The sequence below is a fragment of the Acartia tonsa genome, chromosome 10, assembly GCF_053477335.1.
Source record: "Acartia tonsa isolate MP-2025a chromosome 10, ASM5347733v1, whole genome shotgun sequence".
In the NCBI taxonomy this organism is placed as follows: domain Eukaryota; kingdom Metazoa; phylum Arthropoda; class Copepoda; order Calanoida; family Acartiidae; genus Acartia; species Acartia tonsa.
Genome location: NC_137269.1, coordinates 13970293 through 13988146, shown reverse-complemented (window position 1 = coordinate 13988146; position 17854 = coordinate 13970293). Strand labels below are relative to the sequence as shown.

Sequence of the window (17854 nt, the reverse complement as noted above, 5' to 3'; positions counted from 1 at the left end):
TTCCAATATCAGCTAGTTGTGTGAACAACTCAGCTGCATCAGAAGAAGTTGCATTTAACTCCATAAGAGGAGTTTGTTGTTTAAGCTCTAGTGCATTTATCCTGCTGGTCAGACTATTGATGAGATCAGTAGGGGGAACTTTCTTTTCAAGATCACTTAGCTGATTTTTAAATTCCTCTCTTAAGATGTTAGCAGTAGATGGTTTTTGCTTGACTACTGGATCATTGTTTTGGGCAATAGTTGCAGCAGGGCTAATGGATAATGGTAGGGTAGGAAAACCATGGAAATCTGATTGATTTAGCAATGAGTTGTTATTACATGACATATTCCATTTGAGTTTAAAATCATCAAGCTTTGAGCTGAGTTCAGAACATCTGATCAGTAGAGCATGATCATTTCTTTCAATAGCAATACTTTTAGCATTACTTACCTTTACAAGAAGGTCCTTGTATCTGACATTAGCTGATCTTTTAGCATCAGGATCAACAGACAAGTCATTACCATACTTATCAATGTGAGCATTCACAGTATCCAGGTAGTTATTAAGATTAACTGGTGTGCTTTCAGCAGTAATCTTAGGTACTGGACTTGGGGATGAAATGAGTTTGGTGCCTGCACTGTCAATAAGTGGTGTAGTAGTGAATTGATGGTCATCTTGATAATTGGCAAGTCTTATCTTAGGAGTCATATTGTCTCTTTCAGTACTTGGAGAGGTGGCAGGGGTGCTATGAAATGGAGTGAGACTGCTTTTATCCATTTCATTCATGTCTTTCTGTAGTTGAGAAGCTCTTACAATTGATACAGGAGCTTTCAATGGGAGGATTCTAGGTCTGGTGGACTTTCGGAGAACAGTACCAGTTTTCTCGGACACAGAAGATTCAGGTGTCTTTACACTATCAGATGTTGGTGTAAAGGTTCCCCAAGATTGGTTAGACATGATATTACTTATTTTCTGAACAGTAGTTTTAGTCTCAAAGGTTCAAAAGTTATGTTTTGATTGGGTTTAGTCAGCTCTTTGCAGGACCAGACTAAGTTCTAAACAGCTTCAATGAAACCAGTCTAGTTAGATTGTGAAGAAAGAAAGTATCAGTCAGTTCTTTGTAAAACTCGACTAATACCAGTAATATTATTTGCAGGAACAGATTAGGTTCTAGACGGCTTCAATGAAACCAGCCTAGTTAAACAGCAAGCAGAAGTATAGGTCAGTTCTTTGCAGAACCAGACTAATACAGGTAGGGTTTCAGGAACAGATTTAATTCTAGACAGCTTCAATGAAACCAGCCTAGTTAGACAGCGAGCAGAAGTATAGGTCAGTTCTTTGCAGAACCCGACTAATACAGTTAGGATTTTCAAGGAGCAGATTAATCTAGACAGCTTCAATGAAACCAGCCTAGTTAGACTCCAAACAGAGGTATAGGTCAGTTCTTTGCAGAACTAGACTAATACTGGTAGGATCTTCCAGGAACAGATTAAATTCTAGACGGCTTCAATGAAACCAGTCTAGTTAAGACTGCAAACAGAAGTAGTATAGGTCAGTCCTTTGCAGAACTCGACTAATACTTATTACCAGAGTAGGACCAGGTAATTGTAGGTATGAAGTATATAAAAAAGGTATATTATATTATGTTGGATATGCTGGTGATCAGGTGAGTAGTCCAAGTTAAGGCACAATCTTTAGGTAAGTAGGAGTTCCACTTACACTTATCTCCCTCTTTCCCCTGCCTGCAACTCTAATAAGAGGAGGGGGGAGTTCTGTGGCCGCACCTACAGGTAATCCCTGTTACTTAGTCAGTGAGACTCAAAACTTGGTATGCTTCCACTTACACTTATCTCCCTCTTTCCCCTGCCTACAACTCTAATAGAGGAGGGGGGAGTTCTGTGGCCGCACCTACAGGTATTCCCTGTCACTCAAATCCAGTATAAATCACAATGATGTAAGATAGTGGGATCAGCACCACCATAAGATTATTGGCTTAGCTGATATGGTCACTAGTTCCTTTTATTAGCACTGTGGCGGCTAAAACTTATATTCACAAGCCATAAAATAATTGCCCAATTACTTAAAAATACTTCACTTTAACGAGTAGTGATTGTCCCAATTAAAAGCTACTTTTGGTATGCTATCCTTGCAATTAAAGGAATAAAGGGGAGGTATATTTTTATTAAGTTAATTTATTTCACTTAACAGTACATTTTTACCCCTTCACACACTATTATATTACTGGATAGATATATAGCTTACAATTCCTATAATAGGTGTGCTAATAAATTGGTGGAATTATCTGAAAATAAAATTATGTCTTTAATAAAGAATTTCAAATATAAAAGCTTCTGAATAAAGAAAAATTAATATAATTCTATTTTATTTAAATTACATCATATAAACTTTGATCTTAATCATTATCTCTGATTTAGGTAATCTTCTCATTCACAAATAATTTGCAACAAACAACCTAAACAAATATTTTAGTTATTCACAATTTTAACATAATGAATGTCCTTTTAGTTCATGGAAATTTTTAATTGACACATCTGCTTTGTAAGATATTATACTTTGCTAACTAGTGACTGTGTTCAAAGGTTGAGGACAGTTGCAGAAAAACAGCCCAAAACCATCCCAAGAATTGAATTTGAAATAAATAGCCTTAAACCATTTTAAGGAGCCAATTAAAGCTTCCTTCTTGAAATGGAGAACTCATTTTATTTGTTGGAAGTTATACACCCATGTTGCTAAAACAATCTTAATTTAATTCCCAATTTTTTTCATGGCGTTCTATTTAATACTGGGCTTGTTAGAAATAATAATAATTCTTTGTATTGGTAAAAATATTTGAAGATATTAATTCTTGATTTTTTTTATTCCCTTTATATCTGACCAGATTTTACATTATACAAGGCTTCTTTTGTAATTTTAAACTTCAGTTACATGTCAGGTTTTTCCAGGGAGTTTCCAGGGGACATTGGACTGTTAGTTACACTTGTATTAAAAGATTTATAGCCACTTTATCTTATTAGTTAAATCAAACACCTTATACTGAAATATAAATTTAAAAATAAGATGGTGTTAGTTTTTTGTCTGTTATTAATTTACCTTAGGTTAGGTTATATTGGGTAATTGTCACAGCTAAGTTTCTCATAGGTCCTTTGGAGAAGGGTACGACCACCCTCCCAAGAGTAATCGCCATAAGACAAATAAATAGTCATCAAAATTTTTACTTTTTGTTTTTAAAACTAAAATTGCAAGTGGTTCCACACCCCTCCAACCCCCCTAACTAAAGTGCCCCTGGAGGCATCTAGGGGGCGTAGCCGCTAGTATTATATTATTCTTATTATTTTAGAATGTTAAGAAGAAGAAGAATAGCTGTAAGAAGTGTATCCTGGAGTTTGTGAACGAACAAGTATTAAAATATCATCAAGAAAAAGATCATATGTCTTATAAGGTAAATTAGTCTAAACATGCCTATAGTGTGTCCCATTAAGCCTTGCAAATCTTTCAGTCTGTCTGCTTCTGCATTACATGTAACTCTTGAAACGCATATACGTATATCTTTTGTTTATTGACAGAAAACATTTTTTTAGGGGCAACCTTAGTATTTACTAAAACCCCACCCATCCTTACTCAAAAAAATCCGGATTTTTTTCTTAAAATTTTCAATTGTTGGTTACAGCTGCTGTTAAATACATCATTCAGAAATAATATGGATTAAATTAATTTTAAATTTAGGATTTCTCTGACGTGGATACGTCCCAATTTTTGTTGGATGCCGGAGCCCCCACGAGGATGCCTAAACCAGATGAGCGTCTGTTCAAAATTGCTCCCAAAAAGAGGGGTAGGACCAGTTTTTTAGGTAAAGGGTAAAGGGTGCTTGACCGACAAACCTGTTTACCAGCTTTGCTACAATAAATATTGTCCTATAACGAGGACCTATTTCTTAACAATGATGACAACTTCTATCTTAGCGAAGCACCAAAATTATGGATGTAGTCAATCCAATTTCTTCTAAATGAGCATTGAATATGAATACAGAGTATATCATCTTTGTATTAAAGTAACAGAATCTTTGTGATCGTGTCTGTCGGTATTGATGGATCTCGATAACCGCTGAACCGATATGGTTCTCCTTAACAATGCATTTAGCTTCACATAGGACTTGGAAAGGTTAATCACTATTTTGGGGAAGGGTCCCGCCACCATCCTTAGAGATATCGCCACTAGAGAAAAAAATGACCTTCACCTTTTCTAAAAAAATTGGAGGTAGTTGACTTACATCCAACCCCCCCCCCCCTTCCCTGCCACATAGCATAGCCGCTATATATTAATACTACTTTGTATTATAGATAGGAGAATATTTGTTCCTGTATGCGAGAGGGCAACAAATAATATTGACAGATTCTTGCTGAGTTGAAATTTATAGTTTTCGTTATTTTCCTCTTTAGTGCCTGTCGAGCACTGAAACGCCCAAACCCCTTTCATTTTTATTAAAATTAAAAATACGTCAGGTGGGGTTAGTTTTTGTCTATGCTTGACCTCTGTTGGTCCCCAACCTTGCGGGGTTACTCAGAATTAGGGTTGGCAATCTGAATCCGGAATCCGCCCAATTTTTAACCAATTTTAAAATCCGATTCCGGAATCCGGTTTTTAATAGCGGATTCGGATTCTTAATTGGAAGGCTAAAATTAGCGTCTTTAGTTTTTTCTTTCAACTCCGCCTTTTTGAAGGCAAAGATTATCATCATTATATATAATATCTATAAAAATTTGGTTCGATTCTCGGAAGGGAATTATAGAGAACACCTAGAACATTGATTTTTAGGACATATGTAGCACTTTTTGAATATTGCTAGAATCAGAAATCCGCGGGAATCCGCCTTTTTTTGGACGGATTCTTATAAGAATCCGAATCCGGTCCAAAAATTTGACGGATTGCCATCCCTATTCAGAATTATTAAAATTATTTAAACATTAGGAGGGGGGGTTTACATGCTCGACATGGCACCTTGAGGGAACCCGCCAAAATTTCTTCTAATCCTGCTGTGGTGAAACATATAAAAAAGTTTCAGGAAAAATAAAATTCAAATCTAATAGCAACAATGATATTCTTTCTATGATATGCATGTAATTATTTTTTTTGTTTAGGACCAGCGAAACCTTTATCTACGCAGTACGCATTTGCGTCAGTCAATTTCGAGGATATGGCTATCTACGATACAGAAAAGGAAATTCAGACGTTTTTCTGTAACAAATTACATTTATATTTATTTATTTGTAACCTATGAAATTAAAACGCCCGGCCCTTTTCCTCATATAAAATAATACGATGTGCGTGTGTGTAGGATTTTGCTAAACCGATTTCGTTCTCCTTTACAGTGAAGCTTTTTATAGGTCAAGAGAAGGTCTTCAACTCTATTTGGGTAGGGTAGAAGAGAAATATCCCCCTAGAAAAAATGAAATTAAAATCATTGGGTCGACTCCCCTCTCCTTTTCCTTTAAGTTTGATTTACATTTCTTCCCAACAATGAGTTATCATATTGTCTTCCCGAATACGAAGCCCCTAGAGACTAGGGATGAAGCTGTTTGTATTATGTAATGATACTGTTATTAGATTAACATTTACTCGTAGAATTTTGTCTGAATATTAACCTTGGGGAATTCATGCATTTTTAATAATCTTCTACAATATATTATTTATATTTGTAAACAAGAGTTGTAATCATAAAGAAATGGATTTTTAATGCGGTTACCATTACATAGATCTTTAGATTAAAGACTTCTAAACTTTTTATTTTGTGGGGATATTAATTTCACCTAATTTGTAAAAAAAAAAACCTCCCTGGGCGACGTACGTCCTTACTTACGCCTTAAATATAATAATTCTAATTACAAATATAAAATTATTTTACTGCCAATGAAATTTGTTCTAGACATCTTCACATTCTATAAAATTATCTCAAAATGCGGTCTTAAAGTTATTTTTTCAATATTAAGAAAAAATTATAAAGGGGGGCATTTTTTCGCGTATTTTTCGTAAAGTTGGGTGTAACCTTTTTTAGTCAAATGTTCTTGTTAAGTCAAACTGTTCTTAATTATGACCAAACGTCTATATTGTGGAACTGCAGGATCGTTGTTTGGAGTGTAAGCGTCCCATGACCCAAGCTGGACACTACACAGCATACCTGTGCTGTACAAAGTGTAGATACTCCACGTGCTGTAGCAGAGCCATCAACATACACGGTCTTCTCTTCCATGATAGGGTAAGTGGGTTATATTGGCATTGGACACAGAGAGGGAGATGACATTGGACTGTAAATTAGACTGGTATTCAAAGTTTTAAAATTTCTTTATCTTATTATTGGCTAAAACTAAAAGTTTTTGGGTACTTTTATTTAAATTTGATTGTTTGGTTGTTCTTAGATATAGGTGAAGATTAGAAATATTGGTAGAATAGTTTTGACACTACTTGTTTGGAACCAACTAATTAAAATTCAATATTAGTACCCAAAGTTTTATTATTATTATAATGTATGAGATAACCGTTTTCTAAAACTCAGGATACCAGTCCAATGTCCACTGATGATAACACTTTACTATTTATCTAAATTCTACATACACGCTTTAAAACTATTTTATAAACTTTGTAATAGCAAAGTTTTAATATTTGTCAATAATTGTTGAAAAGTTTACACAGAATTGACAATAAATGTTGCAGCTATTTCTCAGGGATACAGGGATAAGACTATGGAAAACAAATATTCTCTGATTATCATAACCAAAATATAAGATTAAAATAATTATCTTGCAAAGAAAATATATGACACATCTTGGAATGAATTACAATAGGTATAGACTTATTTCTTTTTCGCTAAGTTATATGTAAGGCCTTGTTTTAAAAAGATACTTCTATAAGTATTATTTATTAAGTTAACTGATTTATTGTATATTTTTTATGTTTGCATAAATGTAATTGTCATTTTTACAACTTTCACAAATACCGTACATGTTTTTTAGTCAAAATTGTTTTATCTAGATTCATTTCTTTATTGCTTTCCCTATCCAAATTATTATCACAAAACAACAACAAGTACAATACTTTTATTTTATTTTATTGAGAAAAGAAAGAATAACCAGTTGAATCACGTCAAACCATTCTACATAGAACTATACCTCAAGTTAAAAAGTAAACAATGTTATTGTTTGGTTCACTTCTGCCTCAATACAGTTGACAAACATGTTTACTATAACACACTACTCTTAAGTTTAATCAAGATTATTAATAACAAGGATGAAAACATCCTTAAAAGCGAAGCTCTGAAATTGAAGGACACACGAAGATTTATACTTGTAGAGTGTCTGAACTGAACAAGCAGAATATAAATGTAAATATTAGTCTAAACAAAATTGTAAGTAAATTTATTGCAAAACTGGTTAAATACGGAATAATGTTCAAGGACATTGATACATTTTTAGGACTTTATTAAAGAGAAGCTTCTTTTATAACATTGTCTTGGGAATCAGTATTCCAAAAAAAAGATCAATGGGATAAATATGTCACATAAAAAATTATTGTCAAAAAATTTTAAAATCAACATGATAATAATCTCTAGTATGAAAATGACGTACGGACATTCTGGTAACTAAAAATAACTACCACAGAAATCACCATGCACAGTTTGAAATTGATAGGACAACTCTAACATGCATTGAAAAATACCTGGGAGGGAGAGGACATTTCTATAGATGCTACGCATCTAAAACTGGTTTGATTAAACACAATAAAAGCGTGTATAGACTGTTATTGTGTCTTTTGAAGCGCAAAATGCCACGTTGATTATGTTTACTTTGGATTTTCAACTGACTTCACAATTTTGTGGAAAACAAGGATAATTTTGTATGAAAAAAGCTCATATCCTCCTTCATAGACGTCCAATGGGTGTTTATTCCCCCAAAATTTTTGGAAATATATTTTACCTCTACCTTCCCTTTAACCCCCATGAAAAAAAAGCGGGGTTGGGAGCTGTGTGCTCGGCATTGCACTTTGAGGTAAACTGCCTATCAAAATACACTTACATTATTTGATTTGTTTATCTGAGTTAGACAAATTGACAGTACATGCACAGTAATGTAGTTACTAATTTTAACCAAAACTTTTTCAACTAACTTTTTCTTCATTTCCTTTACTAAGAAGTCATTTTATGCCTTTTGTAGAAAACATAAATATAGTTTTTACCTTCACCAATAATTTTTAATGTCATCTCGTCATTGTATGGCCCCAAGGACCTCTATAACAATGATCTACAAAAAAATTTCTGTTTGTGTGTATATCTGTCCTATTTTTTAATATTTGGCATATGATATAATCTCAGTCGTGTTATACAGTTATTGGATATCTTTCTGACAAAGTGATAGGATGAAATTATGTCTGTCTATTTGTAATATTGGTCAGTTTGCATCAGATTTTCATTTTTGTGTGCTCAATTTATCAAAATATAATATCTTGGCTATAAATGAAAGGCCAGTAATCTTTTTTTCATTATATTAAGGTAGGTATAAGTTTTTATAAAACTAATTTTGTTTAACTGCATCTGTCTATGGTTTTAAAATGCATATCTTATTTAAAATTACAGCTACTGAATAATATCAAAAGATATTCTGATTTACAGTTTACTGTCTTTAATCATATATTGTTGTATATCCTCATGCTTCTTGTATACATGATTATACTAGTTGAAATTGCAATCTTTCAAACATAATGTACATTTAATTAAAATAGATTTTATTAGATAAGCATAAAAGTTATTTTAATTTGATCTAACAACTTGAAGTTGCATTACATTTGTATTTTTTTCGATTAAATTAAATTTCAACAAAATTTAGAAACAAGGATGACTACTAGACTAGTCTTAAAATCGAAGCAAAAGTGAAATTGTATTTTTCGAAATCTGAGCAATGTAAAAATTTAATACCAACTCGTCCAATCCTGAAATTTTCATACATCATTATTAAACAAGTTTAAAAGAAACGGCTTTACTTTTTTTTTGATAAACAGGGAGGGAGGGGACATAAATCTGTATATTGTACTAATTCCCCAAAGTTTTTAATCACGTTACTTATCCATTTGCTAAAAACTTTGGATACTTTTATTAAATTTTGTGTAATTGGTTCCAAACAAGTACCTAGTGTCTAAAAACTTTTCAATACTTTTTATCTGAAGAAGGGTATAATTTGTTTATTCTCATTTGGTATGTGCTATGCTTCCGATTTTATGCATCATCGTATTATGAATCTTCATTCAAAATTCTGCAATAGGATGTTTATATTTTCTGACGGACGATTATGGACACGACTTAAGTGTAGAATTGGTGCACTACCAAAAATGTAATTTTTAACGTGTAAACAAAATATGTACACTTTGCAGTTATATTTTTAGGGTGAGAGGGGAGATTAAATTACAGTAGTACCCGAAGTTTTCTAACCACCCATAGATTTTGGGTACCTTTATAAAAAAAATATTAGTCAGTTCAAAACTAGTAAACTAGCAGTAGTCATACTTTTCAAATAATAATTTTAATAATAGGTATAGTTACTTTTTTATTTGGGATTTTTATCAATTTATCATTATCTTATTCCTTAAGATCCTTGGTATATTTTATGTAAAATTTAAAATTCAATGTTGAACAAAGTTAAAATTAATTCCCTTACATATTACCAAAGTTTTCGGCGCATTTTAGGGTTACCGGGAGGGAGAGAACAATAGCCTATAATTGATCTATTCTTTCCCCCCATTATGATAAGCTATCAAAGAAAGAAGTTAACCTAAAAGTTTGGAGAATATTAATTTATCTCCCATCGTTCTATCCCTGGATTTATAAAGTTTAGGAATTATTTTATTCACCAGCGGCTACGCCCTAAGATGAGGGAGGGGGGGGGGGGAGGATTCGACCCTCTACTTAAAATTTTTGTGTTATTAAGAAAAATTCCCCCAAAATTGTCCTAAAACTTCTCTGGATCTATAAAAAGCCTCACTGTAAAGGAGAACAATATCGTCCTGCTGTTATTGGTTCTAAAGCCTTACACAAATAGACAGTTAGGCATCCTGTTACTTTTATATGAGAATATCTTATGTAAGAGTAATTTAAATTCTCTATTTGATTTAATTTTACTAAAAATTTAATAACATTTGATTGTAGAACTTGGTTTTAGTTTCAAAGACAATGCTTTATGAATAATACTTTTATAAAAGTGGCAAAAGGATGTATTATTGTATGTATGAAGCTTAGGATCTCGCTAACTGCTCGACAGTCATGGTTTTCCTTTACAATGAAGCTTCTCTTTGGTATTGATAAGGTTTATGACTTTTTTGAAGTCGCCCCTGTATAAATTCTCCCCGTCCCCCAAATTGTTTCTGTCCTTTTAGGAATAAAACAGAAAGTGAATTGATTTCTTAACCTACCTTCCGTTTTTCTTCAATTGCCTTTAGAGGCCTCTAGGGACATGAAATAATGAAATTCATAGCTGTTAGATAACATGTTAAACTATAATACAGTAAGAACAAACAAAATCTGCTATTCATGAACATAATGGTGCTTGGTAAAGATATAAAATTGATATAAACCTGTGTGTGTAAAACTAAAGGAAAGTATTGGTTAAACAATAAACAGATTTGTAGGGCTGGCAATAAAAACAAAATATATCGTTTCCTTTCTTGTTTTACACTATTCTTACACACACACACACACACACACACACACACACACACACACACACACACACACACACATACAAAACAAAACCTCACATGTGAACAACTTATTTCCATTTTGTGGATTTTTGTAATCATACACTGAAATATATATTCAGGTAACCTGCAAAGGCATAATTCTTGTACAATAAACCAGTTGCTTCACCCTTAGCGTTTAGGGGAAGGCGTGGAGAGGTCAGGAAATTAACCTAAAACTATCCTATAGATATTCATAAATCTTTTCACATTTGGACCAGCAATTTCTAAGATCTTAAGCTTCAGACATGAAACCTTGCTACTTCATGTCATAGTTTGGAATCGATAGGATAATTTTTTAATGCCTTAGTTAACGAATAGAGCTAACCGTGACGTACATACTGACGCTTTTAAAATGTTAATTTATTTTTCTTAAAGTATTATGTTATGTTGTCAGCTTGCCATATCTTAAATTGCAATCCCATCTTTTCACTTCTTATATTCAACAAAATGAAACCTCCAACAAGTAAGAAAATATATAAGTTTCGTGGCTTTGATATACTTAATAGTTTAACTCCTACAAATGACTTTAAACCTTCCCTGTAAAGGATAACCATATCGGTTCAGCGGTTAGCGAGAACCTTAGTTACAGACAGACACAAAAACACGGACAGAGATCCAAGGACAATAAATTGATGTTCATCCTTAATGATGATAAACAAAATTACTTCTTCTGTAGATTAGTATCATTGGTTCAAAAGTATGAACGGTTATAGTGAGAACCAACCAATCAAAATATAATAAAAGTACCCAAAAGATTTTTGCCAGCTAATTTATGCTCACAATGTCTGTTTATGGCAATTTTTGCATTCTCCGATACTTCAAAATACATTTCCCTAACATTATATTACATGGGGATCTTAAGGGATAAGACAATGGACGATTTATATATTGATAATAAACAACATGCTGCTTTTAAATATTAAAAATTTCTTAGAAAGTTTGGATATTGTCAGTTTATTAAGATTTTTTAAGTATCCAAAGTTTTTGAACCATCTGAATAAGAAAAATGCGTATAAATCTTTGGGTATCTGGTGGTAATGTCTTCATAGGGGGGAGGGAAAGGACCGAACATTAACCTAAAATCTTATTAAGACTTAAATTTAAAAATAGGATTGTCTAAAACCATTCAGAGACCTATGTGGAAAAAAATTTTACCAGCCAGACAAAAAAACTGCTACTTTAATTCCTACTTTTTGCTTTGGTCCTTCGCCCTTATATCCATTGCCTATATGGGTGCGGGGAGGTCATGAAAATAGCATAAACCACCCCTGGATAATCAAAATCCTAACTGAAAAGTACAACCAATTCAGACCAGCAATTATTGAGTATATTTTTCTTCAGACAAAAAAAAATACTTTTTATTATAGGATTATTATTTTTACGTGCAAAAATATTACATTGCAATAAATGTAGCTAATGTAACCAGGCGAATGGACGGACATAAGTTATATAGAAGCTGCGCTTCTCCTAACACGTGTGTAATCAAATGTAAAAGCTTGTCGCGTGGAGATACCCAACAATCATTTAAAAACCAGAGGTCTCAGGGGATTAGAAAATGGAAGATAAATTGATAAAATGATGATAAACAAAATTGCCTCCTCTGTAGATAATTTAATGTTGTTGCAATGTTTTAAACTATTTTATGGAATCAAACAATCAAAATTTTATTAAGAACCCAAATTTTTCGACCAACTAATAAGTAAGTGTGATTATAAAACTTTGGGTACCTGTGTAATTTACAGTCCAATGTCCCCTCCCTTTCTATACCCTCGATTTTGGTTTAAGGGTCTGTCATATGCGCTTCTTGCACCCCCGGACAAAACTGCGCTGTTTTTTTTTAATTCCATTGCCTTTTCCCCTGATTCAATCTAGATAAATATTTATATTAGTTTCCTAGAATCAGATAAAAAACTTATTTGTACATAATAAGTTTTATTACAAATGTATTTGTTTATTAAGTTTGGCATGTTATGTTACAAGGTGCAATCAGAAATAAGGATCACTACATCCATAAGTAGAGAAGCAAAAATATCATATAAAACATCATAAAACCTTTATATAAATAAATATCTTTGTCTTTTGAGGCATATTGGCTGATTGACATACACCGTTATTTTAGCCCTCTAGCTTAAATAGCAGCCTCTAAAATCACATTTCCCTTAGAACGTTAAGCAGAGACAGATAAAATGAGTTATGCTACAAAAGATATGTTGTATTATTTTACTTAAAACTTATTGAGATCCAAATATATAGCAAAACCCTTCTGAAATATTTAGAGAGGGAGGGGAATTGTACTGTAAATAACAGTTGTACCCAAAGTTTTCTAACCAAGTTTTATTAATTTGTTCCAAACTGGGAGTGATTTCTTTCTACAAAGGTGTAATTTTGTTTTGTGATGTACACCAAATTAATGGTGCCTACAAATAATAAAGTTTTGTTATTTCAGCCTCAGCCTGTATTTGACCTGGGCAAGCCAGTGATCCTGGAGAATGAGGTATATTGCATCTGCGGATACTTTACCAACAGCGGACATAAGATGGCCAAACATTTAGCCACCCAGGGTTGCAGGTATGTTAACATTTTTACAAAAGAAAAATAGTTGATATCTCTTAAAATGCCTTGTTGATTTTAATTCCTCCTTGTGGGGAGGGGGGAGTCTTTCTCATTTTTTGTTATTAATAAATGAAGGGGGGGGGGGGGGAGAATTATCATTAATTAACAAGCCCCTACTGTTTTAACAGCTTTTTATTGTACTGACTTTATATAAATGAACTGAACAGTGTAAGGAATAAGATACAGCCATGTCATTATTTTTTAATTGGACCTGTTTACAAAGCTGATCTGATTACTAATATTTTTTCTTGAGCTGATTATAGCAGGTGTTTAATAATAAAAATGTACTTTGGTTATACTTACGTTGAAAAATTTGGAACAAAGTTTCTTATCACCCTGAACATGGCTGGGAACCCTAATCCTGCGTTTCCTGCGCTGCCCTAACTCTATGGGACTACCCAATACCCAAAATAACCTTACCTTATCTTTAGTAATAAACTTGCATTTACTGGGAAATGTTTCCAACAAGCAAAACTAAGTTATGTCTTTTTTTCAGCACTGCCTATTATAATCTGGAATTGGCTGGAGAAGCCAGGGCAGACAAAGATTTACCACCCATCAAGGTTAGTTTTATTATCATGTTTGGTCTATAAAACATATAATGTATTATTTCTTTCCTATTCTAAAGCAGTTTCTAGATGCGTCATTAGATTGTTAAGGTGTACTCGATATAGAGCCAAAACCTTGTTTTCAGAGGATTCGAACCCACAACCTTCCTGTTTGATTAACGCTGACGTCCTTAGAGTAGGGGACACATATGGTTTAATGGCTATTTCTCAATTATCAATATTTAATGGCTTCAGTTTTTACCCACAATTTGGTAAAAATACTAAATATACATTCTTTTTAAAATTATACCGGCAGCTAACGGCCAAACTTCTGACAGCCTACTTATCCACTATCCGCATATATTATAATATATACACGGGATATTTTGTCAAGAGTAGCCTTAAAAACTAAAGAAATAGGATGTATGGTCAAGTGCTGCGTTTTTACTTCCTAATAAATGCAAAAGATCTAGATTCATACTCTAATCAGCCAATAGGAACACAGTGGAGGCAATATCATATTACTTACAGGTTTTGTAATATACATTTATTGTTTTTGGTAGGTACGATAATGTAGTTTTTTTTTCTAACTTCATTCGCATAATGAGCCTATTGTAAAAAGTCAAATTTTAAGATATAGATTTGCTTTGGTAAATTATACCTTGTTAAAAATCTCTTCGCTTGTATTATAAGTTATAAATAGTTGAATTTCTCAGGATAAAGCAAACTTTTTAAAATTAAACTGTCGAAAAATTTCGTCATTGCGATCATTAAATTGTTTGTAGCCCAAACTTAACTAATGTGCTTAAAATCCCTATTATGTTTGACGGATAATTGTGTCTGATTGACCATCTAGGTACCATCTAGGTTTATACATCTATTTCTGACCTGATCAAATTGATAAACCTTTCAGAAACCTAGTACATACTAGTATCACAAAGGAAAGTTTTGGGAAATAACTCATAAATTTCCTACTATGTAATATTTTTTGGGCAAAGTAGACAGATCCATAGTGATCTATTCATGGTTACCCGGGTAGAACTGATTAAGATTTAGGTTGTTTATTGTAATAGTAATTTTAATTAAATTCTATATATTTTTTTTTATTTCATGACTATGTTTAATTTTTATGCTCAAATAAATATGTTTATGTTTAACTAAATATAACTAATGGTTTGTCTTAGTAAACGACAAACTGTCTTTGATTTCATAAATATAATAAATGCTCTATTCATGAATTGTACATTGAAGTAAAAGGAAATAAATACGACCAAATATCTATACAAATATCAGATCTTAAGGGATACGAAAATGGACGATAAATTGATTTAAATTCCCATTTATGAGAAATAAAATAACACCTTCTCTAGATTAGATTATTGGTTAAAAAGTTAGGACACTACTAGTTTGGAACCAACCAATCAAAATTCAATAAATGTACCATAAGTTTTTGACCCAATGAATAAGACAATGTAGATTTAAAAACTTTGGGTACCAGTGTAGTTTAAACTCTATTGTCCCCTCCCTCCCTGACAAATATGTTATGAAGAATGTGGGGTGCAATGTTTTGATAAAGAAAATCATCTGTTATATTTATCTTGACACCTATGATACATTTAACAAAATTATTTTGGTACCAACTAGAAATTTACTTTCCCATCTAGATTGTTTATCATTTACCAGCGGCTGCAAAATCTAAAAATGGGATAATTTTTTCACGTATTTTCCATAAAGTTGTGTGTCAGCGTTTAGTCAAAGGCGCTCATTTAGTCAAACTGTTCTTAATTTTGACTAAATGCATATATATGAAATCAATAAGCGCATTTGACTAAGCACTAACACACAACTTTAAGTAAAATATGCTAAAGAAATGACCCCTTTTAACATAGCCTTAAATTATCTTGAGTCTTTGGAAAGCTTTCATGAAAAGAGTACTTCATTGCAGCTCATACCAATAACGAAATAAATTCGGGAAAAAATCACGAAACCTATACGTGTTTTTCAGCTGTCGTTGGGGGGCAACACATCGTAAAATTGACGACCTCTCCATTTGCCCCCCAAATATTATTTTAGATTTAATTCCCTTGTTGGTTATACCTTATTCCTGACTTCATTGGTTGAGAAATTATTAAAATCTTAATCTACAAACAAACGAACCTTACTACATTTTACATAAGGATTGCTTCCCCGGAATCTAGTGACATCTGATTTAGAAATTCAAGATTCAACCTCTAAACAGTTCAGGACCCATATATTAGACTGTACATTATACAGTTTCTCTGAATTAGAGGAAAGGGAGAAAGAAGACCTTCCCAATTCAATTTTAAAGGGGGTGTTGACAAAACCCTGAAACGTTCTATGGGGTTTGTATGTTATTTTTTTCTTTTAAAGAGGCATCAGTTATCTTGAAAAATCTTTCTTTTTTTAATAAAGAAAGTGGTTCTTTTGAAATCAATAGGACATCTCAATAAAGTGCAACTTTATTTGAGGAAATAAAGTATAAACTATTTGTGCACTATATTTCAAGGTTATTCTGCTATAATTAAATAGTTTTTTAAGTATAAACTTAAGATTAAAATTGATAAAGGAAAAAAAACAAAAAGATTAATTTTAATTAAAATATAAGTATTAAGCATAAAATATGAGTATTTTTTTAGCTGAAGGTGCTGTTCGTAGCACTCCTCCCTCACATAAAAAGAATAAACCTTACCTAGAACAGTAGGAACCGTTCCTGAAAATTGTGGAACGATTTGTCCTGCCGTTTACGAGATCTTACCGGACATTAAAACTTAACATGTAATTAAATGTTTAGAAGATGACCCCTCCCTCGTCCCCCGAGCCTCCAGAGGAACCAGAGGAAAGCAAAGAAGAGGAGGGTGAGAGTGGCTCCGCAGGAAGGGAGGTCAGGAACAAAGCAAGAAGGGTGAGTTAATTTTTTTACCAGCATAGCGTTTCTGTCACTAGGCTCTGTCTTTTGGGTAATATTCAACTTTTTAACATGTAAAGATTAAAATACCTATATCTTAAGGTTTATGACAATTGACAATAAATTGATATACGTCTCCAATCAGACTAAACAAGATTACCCCTTTGAAGATTAAAATCATTGGTTAAAACGTTTTGACATTGCTTGTTTTCAACAAAGCAATAAAAATCTAATAAAAGTGCCCTAAGTTTTTAAGTAAAAAAGAATAAACTATTGGGATAACGTGATTACAAATTTATGTACCAGTATTTTACAGTCTAATGTCTTCTCGCTGGGATTTTTATGATCTTTTCGTTGATTTGAAGGTTTTTTCTTCACAATTCCATTTTACACAAAAATATAATGTTAAAATGTTCAGAATTTTACACTGTGCTTGTATCTAACTGTTATTTTTGGATTTAGACCGCCCCAACGTTCATGAAGCAGGATTATGAGTCTGACCAAGAAGATGCTGAAGATTCTGATGCTGTTCCAGGTATAGTTACACTTTTCATATCCCCCGGATTCAGGTGTATATAGTTATAAGACTGACTAGAATTATGGTGTTGTTCCAGGTATAGTTACACCTTTTATGTCCACCAGGTACAGGTGTATATAGTTATAAGACTAACCAGGATTATGAGGCTGTTCCAGGTATAGTTACACTTTTCATATCCCCCAGTTACAGATGTATATAGTTATTAGACTAACCAGGATTATGAGGCTGTTCCAGGTATAGTTACACTTTTCATATCCCCCAGTTACAGATGTATATAGTTATTAGACTAACCAGGATTATGAGGCTGTTCCAGGTATAGTTACACTTTTCATATCCCCCAGGTAAAGGTGTATATAGTTAAAATACTGACTAGGATTAAGAGGCTGTTTCAGGTATAGTTACACTTTTCATATTTCCCAGGTACAGGTGTATATAGTTATAAGCCTAACTAGGAT

The 17854-nt window shown here is 32.8% G+C and overlaps 1 protein-coding gene across 4 annotated transcripts in view; it reads left to right on the top strand.

Annotated features, from left to right (window-relative positions):
* Positions 1-17854, top strand: part of row (zinc finger domain-containing protein relative of woc) — a 147669-nt gene that overhangs the window by 118701 nt on the left and 11114 nt on the right. For all 4 annotated transcript variants that reach the window (XM_080173626.1, XM_080173629.1, XM_080173628.1 and 1 more), the window contains exons 31-38: positions 3339-3440; positions 3725-3830; positions 5137-5218; positions 6119-6251; positions 13221-13342; positions 13884-13950; positions 16748-16858; positions 17324-17396. In XM_080173626.1, the coding sequence (XP_080029752.1) occupies positions 3339-3440; positions 3725-3830; positions 5137-5218; positions 6119-6251; positions 13221-13342; positions 13884-13950; positions 16748-16858; positions 17324-17396 (796 nt within the window). The remainder of the gene's footprint in view (positions 1-3338; positions 3441-3724; positions 3831-5136; positions 5219-6118; positions 6252-13220; positions 13343-13883; positions 13951-16747; positions 16859-17323; positions 17397-17854) is intronic.